This window comes from Anabrus simplex, chromosome 6 (assembly GCF_040414725.1).
Source record: "Anabrus simplex isolate iqAnaSimp1 chromosome 6, ASM4041472v1, whole genome shotgun sequence".
NCBI classification, from domain to species: domain Eukaryota; kingdom Metazoa; phylum Arthropoda; class Insecta; order Orthoptera; family Tettigoniidae; genus Anabrus; species Anabrus simplex.
Genome location: NC_090270.1, coordinates 79,265,248 through 79,279,595, shown reverse-complemented (window position 1 = coordinate 79,279,595; position 14,348 = coordinate 79,265,248). Strand labels below are relative to the sequence as shown.

At 38.5% G+C, this 14,348-nt stretch overlaps 1 protein-coding gene across 4 annotated transcripts in view; it reads right to left on the bottom strand.

The window, feature by feature from the left end:
• Positions 1-14,348, bottom strand: part of Gcn5 (Gcn5 acetyltransferase) — a 122,567-nt gene that overhangs the window by 52,241 nt on the left and 55,978 nt on the right. For all 4 annotated transcript variants that reach the window (XM_068228053.1, XM_067149040.2, XM_067149043.2 and 1 more), the window contains one exon: positions 11,624-11,815. In XM_068228053.1, coding sequence (XP_068084154.1) covers positions 11,624-11,815 — 192 coding nt within the window. The remainder of the gene's footprint in view (positions 1-11,623; positions 11,816-14,348) is intronic.

Here is a 14,348-nt window from a genome sequence, read left to right as displayed (position 1 = left end):
CTAAAATAAACAAGTAAAAGGTATTTAGTCAGGCTGGAAGCCGCAGGTAGTGACGTGCAAGTATGAGTAGCTGTTCGTTGGAATATCTGGAGTGAGGGGGATTAGTCACTATCTAACTGAATCATCTCCAGTGACTTCAGTGCCACTGAACTGTACACTACTATGTGCCAGTGAGTGGAGCACTTACCTTAGACCATCCGCGTTATACATTTTTACTGATTTTTTTTTCAATTCTCGATTTTTGTATTTTGTGTTTAGCTTGTCAAATTCTTACAATTCTTATGATTAATTACCCAGGTCTAATTATTTTTCCATTTTTATGTGTAGTTCTTTTTTCACATTGTGAATGATGAATATCAAATGGCCAATTGGCTTGAAGAGGAACCGGACCATGAAGAGGATATATTTCAGGACGGTACCAGATCTTCTGGTGATTCTCCGAGGTAGATGAGGTTTAAAGTTAAAAACTTCATGATCGTTCCGTATTGAATAGAGAAATAAGAAGATGTACAATATTAGAAGGATCCCTCTTTCAATACTTCGTTGATGACACTTGTAATGAGTCGAAACCAGTCCCAATAAACAAGTTGTGACTTCTTTTTAGTTCAACTTACAACGAAGTATTGCAAGGTGGATCCTTCTAATATTGTAGATGAGGTTGGAAATACTGACCACAATAGCGAAGTGAACAATATGCTGAAGAAGATGAAGAGGAAGGAATTACCATTAGTTTAAGTCCTTATTACACTGACCATGACAAGATAACACAATGGATAATCCATGTACCAAATCTGTGCAGATGCAGACCATGGGGGAGCATCGTAGTTCATCTTCCAGGAGTGACAGGGAAGGCCAGGAATTCAGAGACAATTACCGAAGCTGCTGTTCCTCTTTTTTCCAGTGTCGGTTCTTGAAGAAATAACCTACCATACGAATGTATGGATGAGAGAATTAGAGTAAAGTACATGTGTATATCAGACATGGTTGATACAATCTAGAAGAAATTAAAGCCCTTACTGGATTGCTTTATCTGGCTGGAGTGATGAAATCTTCCCATGTAAGCATGTTGGATTTTTGGGCAAATGACGCAACTACACCTGAAATATTTCATTTGGTCATGAGCTACAGATGCTTTTATTTATTGCTTAGTGCCCTTCGCTTTGAGAATATTTTCTTTACATTAGGGGAACAAATTCACAAATCATTGTGAACTGCAATACTGGAGAAAAGCTTTCAAGAAGAAAATTCCTGAAAACCTTGGGTCTAGATCTCGTAAAGACACGAGAGCCTCATATAACGATCTTCCGAGAGAGTTTGTCGTGTGGTTACCGGCGTTCAGGTGTGAGCTTGCATCCGGGAGATAGTGGGTTTCGAGCCCCACTGTCGGCAGGCCTGGAGATGGTCTTCTGTGGTTTCCCATTTACACACCCGGCCAATGCTGGGGCTGTACCTTAATTAAGGCCACGGCCGCTTCCTTATCACTCCTAGGCCTTCCCTAACCCATCATCGCCATAAGACCTATCTGTGTCAGTGCGACGTTAAACAAATTGTAAAAAAATGATCCGCTGCTTAAAAATAGAATAATAAAAAACATCAACCTCCCCAAAAAATAATGAAGTAAAAATAGTCTACAAAAGTTAAACCTCACCAAGGACAATAGGCGAGCGCCGCGCTCACCCTCGACCATCCATGTTCGTCTGTTAGGCTTGACCAACGGCGCGTTAAAAATTAGGCGAAAAGTTCTGTTTACCATAACCGCATGAAGGTGTCATATGCCACCACGTACATTTATAGACATACCCTACTTTTATTATAACATAAATCACAATTATCATTTCTGTTGCCTTTAATACTCTATACAGATGAACAAAATTATTTTTCTTACCAAAAATATAAATTGTATGTGTTGCAAAGCAGCTGCAAACTACCTTGACAATATTCACCATCAAGGAATATATCTCAGTTGGTAAAAATAGAGGGAAACTATGACTGATTTAACATATCACTGTTAAACTACATAATAATGTGCTCCAAACTTCAAGTAACAGAACTTGATTGTTAAGTCAATCACTTGCTTGACTGAACTGCTCTAAGAGCTTAAACAACAAGGTCTTGTCATCCACGCAAGAAGAGGATATGCTGCTCACCTACATTCGGGGTGTGCCTGAAAAGAGCTGTGTCACTTCAGGACAAGATTACGGGTTTACTTTATCTCCTGAACGCAGGCTTACAGATATTTAAACTATTATTATTATTTACATTTTATGGCCTTCATTAGACCACTCTAGCCAACTTTATACAAAGAATTTTTCTGTTTCCTGTCAGTCCAGTACTTCTTAATTCTCTCTAATCTTATCATTTTTTCTTCATCGGAAATCACCCTTCCTATTGTTTGTTTGTTGATTCTGATTTGCAGTCTGGTTTGCTTGTCTGTGAGTTGATTTTGTCAGTTTGGTTTCTTAGGCCTTCCACTGTAATTTGTAGTTCATCCATATCTTCCTTGATTTCTGCAATCCGCTTAATGTTGCACTTACTATTCCATAATTTTTTTATTATTCTCCTGATGATCCTGTTCTCTGGTGTCCTGATTAGATGTCCAAAAAATGAAATGCGTTTCTTCCTGATTGTGCTCATTACTGTTTCATTAGAAGCTACTCTCCAGAGTCCATCTTTTTGGTATGATTTGTTGATGCATGTTCTAATTATTCTTCTCTCTATCTTGAGTATTTTGTCTATTTGTGCAGTGTTAGTTGTTTTGAAGATGGTTTCGCTTGCATATGTTATTTCTAGTTGCGTGATTTCCAACTCGGGTAAGAATTGTCGCCACAGTTGCAAGATTACGGAAAAAGTGAGCCTATTTGTGTTTGTATTCCGTTCAGAAGTTAGAAATTTATTTTGTGTTGAGTGGTACAGTGAAGTTTTTTCACGTGATACGGTACCGGGAGCCTATATATGGGTCAGGAACATAATAGTGTGAAATTGACTAGCGTGAGAGCCTAGGTATGGATACAGAAAAAGTGACATTCCTTTCTAATGAAGACAACATTAAAATCTTTCAGAAAGTGAACTTGCATCCGCATCTTTAAGCACGCAGAGGTCGCGAATGTTGAACTTGCACCTTCGAGTTTCGACTCTATCGATTAGACTTGGTTGAAGTCTTTTAAAATGACGGCCAAAGTCAATCTGTCCCAGTCGCACATGGCCGAATATAACCTCCAATTCATTGTCTAAGAGTGTGACCAGAAAATAATGTTTTATAACCCACTGCTCCAGAATAAAAGACTTGTGCTAACATTTGTTTTAGAAAAGTGTGATCTGCAATAATACTTGGATATTTTTATTGGCCCCCGTGCATACGTTTTCATATTTGTTGTTTGGTGTTTTCACACTGTTCCTTGCACTTATTTTATAAGCCCCAGCAGAAAAGTTTTTCATATTTGTTCTCTCGTGTTTTTCACACCTTTTCATACTTTCTTCTCCTTGAGAAGTGGTAGATATAGTTTTCACTGTACTCATGGATACACGATGTAGTATGCCTTCATATCTTTCTAAAATAAAGTTTTTTGAGAGTCCACCTTTTCAATACAATATGTTTTTTATTGATTTACATAAAAAAATTTACATTATTTTGTCATAAGTGGGACTTGTTTTGCCTATATTATTTTGGCATCTTCAGCTGCTGTTCCTACTAAAGAACAAAATAACCAGGATCCTGGGTTCTTGCTTACTAATACAATATTTAAAATTGTTAAGTTGACATGAGTTGTTTTAACTAAAAGATATTTTTATGTGTATTATATGGACTGTAGAAACATCTGGCTGATGTCAATTGTTTCAACCAGTGAAATGTGCTATATATAAAAACATTAGATTGTATACAATTATTCCGTCTAAAAAGGGCGAGTCTACAATTATTATACCTTTCATAAAAACCTAATTGTTATGCTTTAGAAACTTTTGTGAATGACATTGGTTGGTTTGGATTATTCAGACTTTAACCTTCTTAGTGCCACGCCTATTTATATGCTAAGAATGCCACCCGCTTTATGACCAAACTGCAAGGCTGAACAAGATGAACCATAATTCTCCTAAATCACGTAATTGATTATTGTCCCAAACTGCTCAAAAAGTTTGACCGTATTGATACTGATAGCAAATAATACCAACTAAGGTCACATTTGGGGAAGAAAATGTTTTTCCTGGGAATTTAGCATGAAGCAGATTATATTTTTCAAGTTCAGACTTACAAAAGTTACCTGAAATATGCAGGTACTCACCTAAGAAAGATGTGTCAGGTTGTCTTATGATATGCACTTGCTCATAGTCAGATGTAAAAGAAACCCGGGATATTCTGCCTAGTAACACTATTTACAAGAAAATCATGTACGTATGTACACTTTTTCAGTCACTACCACTTTTAACACTTGTGGACCCCCAAGCATAATGGGTGGAGTCCCCGTTTGCACTTTCACACTGTAAATGGGATCTCTTTATTGGTCCACCATCTTTCATGCTACAGCACATCGTTTTAGGTTATGTTCTGAAAGTTTTTCCAGTAGCGCTCTGGGAGGACTTGGATCTGTCGGGTGTTGTGCTGGAGATAAGAAGTTCTTTTCTGACATCTACTCATTTTTAAGTTCAAGAATAATGGAAGATGTAAATTTTAACCTCGTCATTTTCTTGGTAGAGGAGTTTTCCTTATAGATAATAAATATATGCATTTTCGCAAAAACTGAAAAGACAAACTTCTTCCCAAACTTGAGTGTCCGGCGCTCATCTAGGTAAGTGTATAGCATCATATCCAAACTATCAACACCCCCCCATAAATTTGTTGTATTGGTGTATAACTGTTGGTTTCGTTACTTCCTTAGGAGGTCTGTTCTTTCTTGGTTTGGTGGTAGGTTTGCTTTCAGCAATGGAATGCTCAGACAAGATCAAAACTGGATGTTTTATTAGTTTTTTATTCTCCCGTAGCCAGCTAGCAGGACCTCGTCCTTTCTAAAGAACCTAGCCTCACCAATAACAAATTCACTGTTCAGTTCTGAAGGAATATCCTTCCTGTTTTGCCAGAGGGTACCTGTGAAGTATGTGCCCTTAGAAAACAAATGCTGGGCCAAACTAATCGTAGTAAAGAAATTGTCGGTTATCACACCATAACCTTCATTAGGTAGTTGCCTATCGCCAGTAATTTAGTCACAACAAGAAATGCTAGTCCATGTTTCTGTATATTTTTCCTATCGAGATTACTCTGCTCCGCGGTAGCAGAAGAAACCCAAACAGTAATGTGATATTGAGTCGTACAGCATCCCGAATTTTATCCCCAATTTGTGATGTTTTTTGTTTGGAAGATAATGCAACAAAGAGGAATGACATTTTGTTCCAACAAGTGACACGTCTATGCTAAGGTGTTGGCGGGGAGTGTAATGGTGTCTGAACAAACTGTTGGTGTGATCCACAAGAGGACTGAACCAAGCACATGGGTCATATTTCTCATGGACTGGTGGAAACAACGAATCCACAAGGTGGGAGAATTTCAGTATTAACTGGAAACCGTTCCTTAAGAACATCTTTGAAAACCATGGAATGACAAATTAAAAATTAAGAGTAAAATATTTTTACCTTTTCAATATAAAATTGATTCGATTGCACTCCTCGGCACTCTAAGGGTTAATATCCAATGTGAGTGTTCTCATGGTTGTTTTGGGTTATTTATTCTTTAAAATAAAATTTGCGACCTCTCGCTAGAATCTTCCCGAACTTGAGTGTCACCTCAGTACTTGAATTTTGTTGGCGTTTTCGTGAGATATTGTATGATCCATTGTCTGAATGCTGCCTTAGGTGCCGCCTTTCACTACGTGGGTTTGAAGAGGGAACTTTTCAAGATCGTTGTGACAAATTGATTTTGTATTGAAAAGGTGGAAATATTTTACTCTTAATTTTTAATTTAATTGGAATCACAGTTCAATACGGACAATTCAAAATGAAATTCATATCTCTTAACCATGGGATGACCCGAGAGTCAGTGTTCCAGTATGAAGATATTGTTGGTCTGTGCGTAATTCCTATCTCTAACAATACAGCGACAAAACCTTTAATTTCCTTTAGAGTAACAGGCCGCCACTTCTTTACGCGGGAATTCTACAACTGTTGTGCTGACCTCAAGAACTGAGTAGTATATCTATTAGTTTCTGTCACCATTACCTGCCACAGAGCCTGAGTAAAGGTTACGTAAAAATATGAAATACGTTTCGTGTTGCAAGGCGGGACATGCTTTGGACCTGGATTTTCCAAGTAGACAGGTGCAGGGTGATGAGTATCACTTCCTACGAAAACCTCCCGAAACACAAATCTTTACGGAGCATTACTGCTATCATCATCATCATCATCATCATCATCATCATTGTCAGGACAGTCATCTGCTCCTCACTACTGACACTGTCCGAGTCGTTATTCTCAGAATCACTCCCATTAAATGGTGAAGTATTCAAATACTCCACTAACTCGTCATCGTTCGCAAACACATCACCATCAGCATCATGCCTTGCTGTCATTTTCACTAGCTACTCAGCAACACTTCATAAAACATACACCAAGTTCAAGCACTCATAAAACCCGAACAAGCAAACGCAGCGACAATCTGCATGCAATAATGAAAATTCTATGCCTTTATTATCTTACAACAATCAGTTTTTCCACCCATCAATAAAACAGTACTCAGTAATTAGTGTTTATTAACCCGTATGCACACGTAAGTGGACTGGTACGCGCTCGAGCGGCTGGGCCAGGACTCCACAAGCGGACTGGTACGCCGGGATGCAAGGTCGCATACTGGAGACATTTGTGACATCTGTTGGCTTTTTCGGGAAACATTTCTAATTGAAATCTGTTCTTGGTGTCTCAAAGAGTCACCAGAGTGCTCTGGTATGCTTCTTTCGCAAAGAGAATTGATTAAAATATCGATCGAGAAATCTGTATTCTGTTGTTGACAAGATGGCTGAGAAGGAAGTTGCTTGCTCGCGCGAAATGTTCAGTAATAGCAAAATTCAAAGCATATTTGATGTTTTAAGCTCTGATTTCAGCAGTTTTAGTGAGGAAGAAGTTATTAGTGATCCTGTGTATGAATGAACATGAAATATATCACCAGAGATCTTTGCGTAGTAATGTCGTACGACATGGAATGCCGAATGAACTTTCTCCCGCCCCTCAAGATCCGATTGCGACTGGCGGATTTGAACCTACGATCTTGGATCCTCAGACTGAATCTTAATAATAATAATAATAATAATAATAATAATAATAATAATAATACACCGAGTGAGACATACGGCTGTAAGTTCGTATTTGGGATATAGGTTTGAATCTCATCATTCCCTTACTCGTGATTTGTTTCCCATTTGTTCCTTATTTCCAAATCAGGCAAATGTTAGGCTCATGTCGTATTGGTTTCCTATTATTTCCTTATTTCAAAATCAGGCAAATGTTAGGCGTGTGTCGTATAATTAAGGCCATAACACACACTAAAGAACTTCCGAGGTGAGATAAGTTAATGAAAAATTTAAGATTTCGAAGGGATTTTTTAATGTGTTATATTTCCGTATTGTTCTGTTTTTTGTGTCATGAGCAATAGTATGGAATGTCTCAATAATATAAAACAGGTCCCGTGATAATACGCGAAGTCGATCACCCACTATACTGTTTTAACCGAAAGTCTGCAACACCCAGGTTGCATACTAAACATTTGGCGGATTCCTAGCAATGTCAGAGCAAAGGGCGGGTGGGTGCGTATGGGTTAAGGCACTAGTGAGAAGAGCACAATCGCGCTTCTGGCAATTTTAGCGGGAGTTGGGATGAGAGTCTCCTCGGCACTCTAAGGGTTAATATCCAATGTGCGTGTTCTCATGGTTGGTTTGGGTTATTTATTCTTTAAAATCAAATTTGCGAGCTCTCACTAGAATCTTCCCGAACTTGAGTTTCACTTTGGGACTTGAATTTTGTTGGCGTTTTCATGAGATATTGTATGATCTGTTCTCTGAATGTTGCCTTACGTGCTTAAAATTATGTGCTACCTTTCACTATGTGGGTTTGAAGAGGGGACTTCTCAAGGTCGTTGTAACAATTTGTTGTAGTCTTGTTGCTTCATGTGGAGGTTGATATTGGTGGACTGAGAGTCTGTAACGAAAAAATGTGTCTTAGTTGTGAATTTGTGTGAACTGAAGTATGAAATGGGGATGTTAAGCTGGCTCTTACTCACCGCCTCGACTCTCTTGCAGCTGGCTTGCTCTAGAGACAACTTCTGTCCAACTGGCGATGGCTAATTCCGTGCACCTCGTGTTGTATCTGTGTGTGTTCCACGGAGCGGTATGAATTGGGGAGGGGTGGGCCAATGAGGTATTGGTTGTTCTTGGAGGAGGGATTTTCACTGTGGGTGGAGCTTTTACGTACAGAAATTTATTAATGTTTTGAAATATGCTTTATTTTTATTTTTAATATTTTCAACAAATGTGGGATTTGATCATATAGAGGATTTTTAGTCTCTATAATGTCATTTAAATTGTGGTTTCTGTTAAAAATATGGTCTATAAAAACGTAGATGTTTTTGTATTCGTTCATTAATGTGCCTTTTTTAATACTCTTCAATATGGTTAAATCTTGTAACCCCACATGTGGTCGAAATATGGCAGATGAGCCTAACATTATAATTGGATCCTGGAATGTCAGGACATTGATAACACAACAGTGACAGACCAGAGAGAACAGTTCTCATCACCCATGAGCTTGCGAGACTAAACATAGACTTACATAAAATTAGCTTCATGGTCCGTATCGCACTTAATTTTAAGGACACTTCCTCTAAAGCATTACTTTGTCAATTTATGTATTTTTCATCTAAACAGTGTTATGTGGCTGAAGATGTTGATAATATACGAAACATGTACCACTTTTAACCATTAAATTGCCTTAGGCAATCATTGTATTGACTAGGTGGAAAATAAAATACGTCGCACCGACGCAGATAGGTCTTATGGCGATGATGGGACAGGGAAGGGCTAGGAGTGGGAAGGAAGCGGTCGTGGCCTTAATTAAGGTACAGCCCCAGCATTTGCCTGGTGTGAAAATGGGAGACCACAGAAAACCATTTTCAGGGCTGCCGACAGTGGGGTTCGAACCTACCATCTCCCGAATACTGGATACTGGCCGCACTTAAGCGACAGCAGCTATCAAGCTCGGTTTTCCGAAATTTAAGCAGACAAGAGAAAATATAACCTAACCTCTGCAATCAGTGATGCGCTCAGCATTATCTTGAGGTGTATTGCATTCTTACTTAATTTCAGAGTATAGTATTAAAATTCGGAGCCTCCGTGGCTCAGACGGCAGCGTGTCGGCCTCTCACCAATGGGTACCGTAGTTCAAATCCCGGTCACTCCATGTGAGATTTGTGCTGGACAAAGCAGTGGCAGGACAGGTTTTTCTCCGGGTACTCTGGTTTTCCCCGACATCTTTCATTCAAGCAACACTCTCCATTCTCATTTCATAGCATCTATCAGTGGCGACTTCATCGTACTAATAGCCTATAACTGCTTCATTCATTACATCCCTGACCCGGTCAAATACTGGAAAACAGTTTGTAGGTTTTCATTTTCAGTATTAAAATTAATCGATCATTTACTTAATCTTTACTTATAAGGAGTTGACAATTTAAACTGCTATTGACAACGTTATTTATGTATTTCTTACGAAAACATGTTCTCTTCTTTCATTTCTAATCTTCTTTACGGAACAGCAGTTCACAGGTATTACTAATCGGCTCCTACATCGCCTTCGAATGTCAACGAAAGAGCTCGCAAGTGTACATAGTGAGAAGACGATACCCTACTTAAGGTGATCGATTGCATTTTGTGGCAAACATTTCAGTTTTCATATTCAAACAGCGTCACCTAACCTAATTTAATCGTACTATATCGTCCCTGATTTGACAAAATGGCGAATGTGACAATGCTCTTCCTATCCATTATTTCCCTTAAGACTGGTCACACCTTCCAGCCATATATTGATATGCGGTCTGTCAGAACAATTTTCATTGAGTTCATTTTCCTATGCATGTGTGTAAAGGAAAATGAACTTTACTTACCGTACTGACCTCTTCAACGTTGTGAAATCGGTATCCTTTCATGCCCCTATTCATGCGTGGAAATAAGAAATAAGAAAAAGTTGCACAGAGCCAGGTCAGCAGAGTAAGGTGCATGGGGCAACGGAACCATGCCATTTTTAGCCAAAAACTAACAGAGATCGCTGTGTGTGCAGGTGCACTGTCGTGGTGGAAGAACCAGTTTCCTGTCTGCCACAAATCATGTCCTTTTTAACTAATATTGTTGCGAAATCTTCTTAAAACTTCGAAATAAAAGGTTTGATTGACGATCTGACCTGGGGGAACAAACGTTGAATGAACTACGCCCTTGGCAACAAAAAAGCAAATCAGCATTGTTTTGATGTTTGATTTCACTTGATGACATTGGACGGGGTGACAATGACGTCCTCCATGGGTCGTAACCATAGCACCATGGCTCATCACCAGTAATGACCTTTGACAGAAAATCTGGATCAGTTTCAAGCTACTGATTCAAAACACAACAAGTTTCAACTAAACGTTCTTTTTTGATTGTCAGTCAGAACTCGAGGAACAAACTTGGCACCAACCCTTTTCATTCCCAAATATTCCATTAAAATTTGCTGAACCGAGCTCCAAGATAACCCACTAATCTCTGACGATGGTCTGTGAGCACAAGCTCTTAAATTTTTTCAACATTTTTGTCAATTTGGGCAGCTGATGGATGTCCAGAGTGAGGTTTTGTCATCAACGGACATGTCGCCATTTTTAAACCGAGCAAACCACTCATACACTTGAGGTTTTCCAATAGTGTCATCTTTGTAAGTTGTTTTCAACATTAAAACAGTTTCAGCAACATATTTACCTAGTAGAAAACAAAACTGCTGCACATTGTTCACTTAAACTTGCCATCATTAGAAATGAAACAAGAACAAAACAGTGCTAACAAAAACAATCATCGCAGATGAACAGAACAACCCAGGTGGACAACACAGACGGCACTCAACTGGCAATGAGTTACGCTATACACGCCTAGCAGCAGAAATGCATACTACACAAGCTTCGCCCACGACAATGTTATTCCGGTTATTTTTCGGTACCCCTTCATATATGTTGTATGGAATATGATGACGTATTTAAAAATATGCCATTAAAATGTACTCTTTCTTAATACCTGCTCTTATAATACCAGACTTTTACTGCAATGATTATATGATAAGATATGGCATCAGAAGTTTGTCTTGAAAATGGCTTCTTAAACATGCCAGTAAATCCGCTCATATCTAATCATTCTTCTGTGTTAAACAACTGAGCAGGGATTCTGCAGGGTCCTGCGCCCTTGAGCACAGGCGATGAGAGCCTGTAACCATTCAGAAGGAAATATTTCTACCAATAACTTTTCAAATTTACACATATAATTTCATTATAAGGGAATTTGCTTTTTTGGGTTTAATTCCCGAATGCAAAAATCATATATTTAAAAAACCAGGAGTTCTAAATTCTTGCCAGTTGACTAACCTAGGAAAGTGAGTCAGAACTAAAATCCTCTTCTCAGGAGGCATCCTGTCTCTCTCACTATGGCATTTATCCATTAACTGGCGGCATACTGAACGGAAAACAGCTCTCAGCAAGGTTCGTCCAAATACCAGTGTAGTTTCATAATGAGGGAGTGAATCACAGAATGCAGGAACATGACAGAACACAAGCCACCTGTAACAAAATTATACCAAAATAAATGTGGTTCACATCAGCAATATTTCCATGTACACTTCCCAAATGTTGCATTTGTATGCATTGCACACATACAGCCAGGGAACACTTAACAACAGTAATTTTGGACCAATCAGATTTTTACTAATTCTGATATCCCACAAAACTGATTTCTGCTAATATTATAGTGTATATGCAGAATATAATTTTAAACTATTTGTGTGAGAGCTGGATTAATATGGGATTATCAGAATTTCATTGAAACTTTACTTTCATACTGAAAAAACAAAAAAAGAAAGAGCTTATGTGGTAATACAACAAACTGGAGGCAAATTTAAAGTCATTCACATTTATGAATTACAACAAAACTACTTATTTTATTTTCTCCTGAATAAGGAGATAAAAGTTTATCAGTTTTTAATACAGTCCACAGAGTTTGCATCTACATGGGAGGTGAATTATATTTTGATAATAATTAAAAATATTTTTTTCTTTTGCTAGCGGCTTTACGTCGCACCGACACAGATAGGTCTTATGGCGACGATGGGATAGGAAAGGCCTAGGAGTTGGAAGGAAGCGGCCGTGGCCTTAATTAAGGTACAGCATTTGCCTGGTGTGAAAATGGGTAACCACGGAAAACCATCTTCAGGGCTGCCGATAGTGGGATTCGAACCTACTATCTCCCGGATGCAAGCTCACAGCCGCGCGCCTCTACGCGTACGGCCAACTCGCCCGGTATTAAAAATATTAAATGCACGGAATATACAATACCATGTGCTCATTTTTTTTTGTTTTTGAGCAACTGCACAAAAACTGGCCATTCCAAATTATGACTTTCTTTCAAAATCCTCTTGTTGGAAATAGGATTAACATATTGTGCAGGTGGTAGGATTCCAAGTATCACCTCTTTGGCCACTGGGTATCCACAGTTTACAAATATCTTTGTATTTCAAGCATTTAAGCTATGAAATTAAATTTCTCTCCTGGCCAATTTTTGTGCAGTTGAGTGTAGATATTTTATCAGATATACAGTGTTGGATAATTCTGACAGGATGATAACTTTGATCAAGGTGAGAAAAGACACAATTTCAGACAGTGAAAAGAAGATATGGAAGAGGAAATTGGGCAACTAGATGGAGATTTTCTAAAAGGGAACAACATTCCTAAAATAATAAATAAATGTGCTTCATGGCATGTTATAATATTAAAAACTCCAAGCCCAAGATATTCTATACGCCTTGCTGTTTGTCCCAATTGCCTCCAAGGCAGTTGCTGTCTGGCTCTAGCCTACAATAACAACTGGTGCAGATCAACAGAATGGAATCCTTATATGTTACACAGTATACGAATGTAATCCCAAAAATAAGGTCTCCTGTTTATTTCTACAATGGTTTACATCATTTTACAGCTACAACATTCAGCTATTTTTCTACATAATCACCACTTCGGTCGATGCATTTTTGTAGACGCTGTAACAGTTTTGAAAATGGCCAGCACACAAGAAAAATAAAAATGGAGAGACTAGTTGACCTGTGTAGAAACCATAATTTAGTCTCAAAATCTAAATGTTTTAAGAGGAAACCTCAAAAACTCAAAACATGGAAACACCCTGACCACACTAAAGGAGAATGGCAACTGGATCCCGTCTGCATGGACAAATACCACCACAAAGAGATCTATAACGTCAAAGTCCTCCGAGGAATAGACACAGGTTCAGATCACTACGTAGTTAAAATTAAACTCACTCCCCAGAGGAGGCAGCAAAAGCAAGCCCTAAAAACTAAAGAAGACCTGGCTCCAATTAAACCACACAAAAAACACCAATGGTGGAACAGTGAATGTGATGAAACAGTGGAGAAAAGACATCAGGCATGGCTATTACATCAGTCCCAAAAAACAGAAATATTCTATCAAAATCTAGTAAAACAGAGAAAAGATACTACCCAAGTCTTAAGAGAATAAAAAGACAACATCATAAGGACACACTGCAGTTAATTGAAGAACAATTCAATAAAACTCAACCAAGGGACTACTACAAAACCTTCAGAGAGCAGCTCCAAAAATATGTACCCCCGACCCTACTGAGGAAGGATTAAAATGGTAAGCTGGCTCATAACAAAGACAATGCAGAGATTCTGGCTAAATATTTCAACAAGCTTTTAAATTGTGAGGAACCTACAGAACTCCTTCATTTGGACACCAATATCCAATAAAAACACCACCAGAGAACATCAATCCCCCCCACAATAAAGGAAGTCTACCAAGCTCTGAATAAATTAAAAAAACTACAAAGCGCCAGGAGAAGATCAGACCTTTGTGGGAATCTGGAAATATGCAGGAACATCAGCAAAAGTTGCCCTCCATCAACAACTTGCCTCTATCTGGATTAAGGAAGAACTACCAGAACACTGGACAACAGCCCTCATTCACCCACTGCACAAAAAAGGAGACAAAACGGACCCTAATAACTACAGGGGAATCTCGCTCCTAGACATAACATACAAAATATTTTCAATAATCATCCTTAATAAGA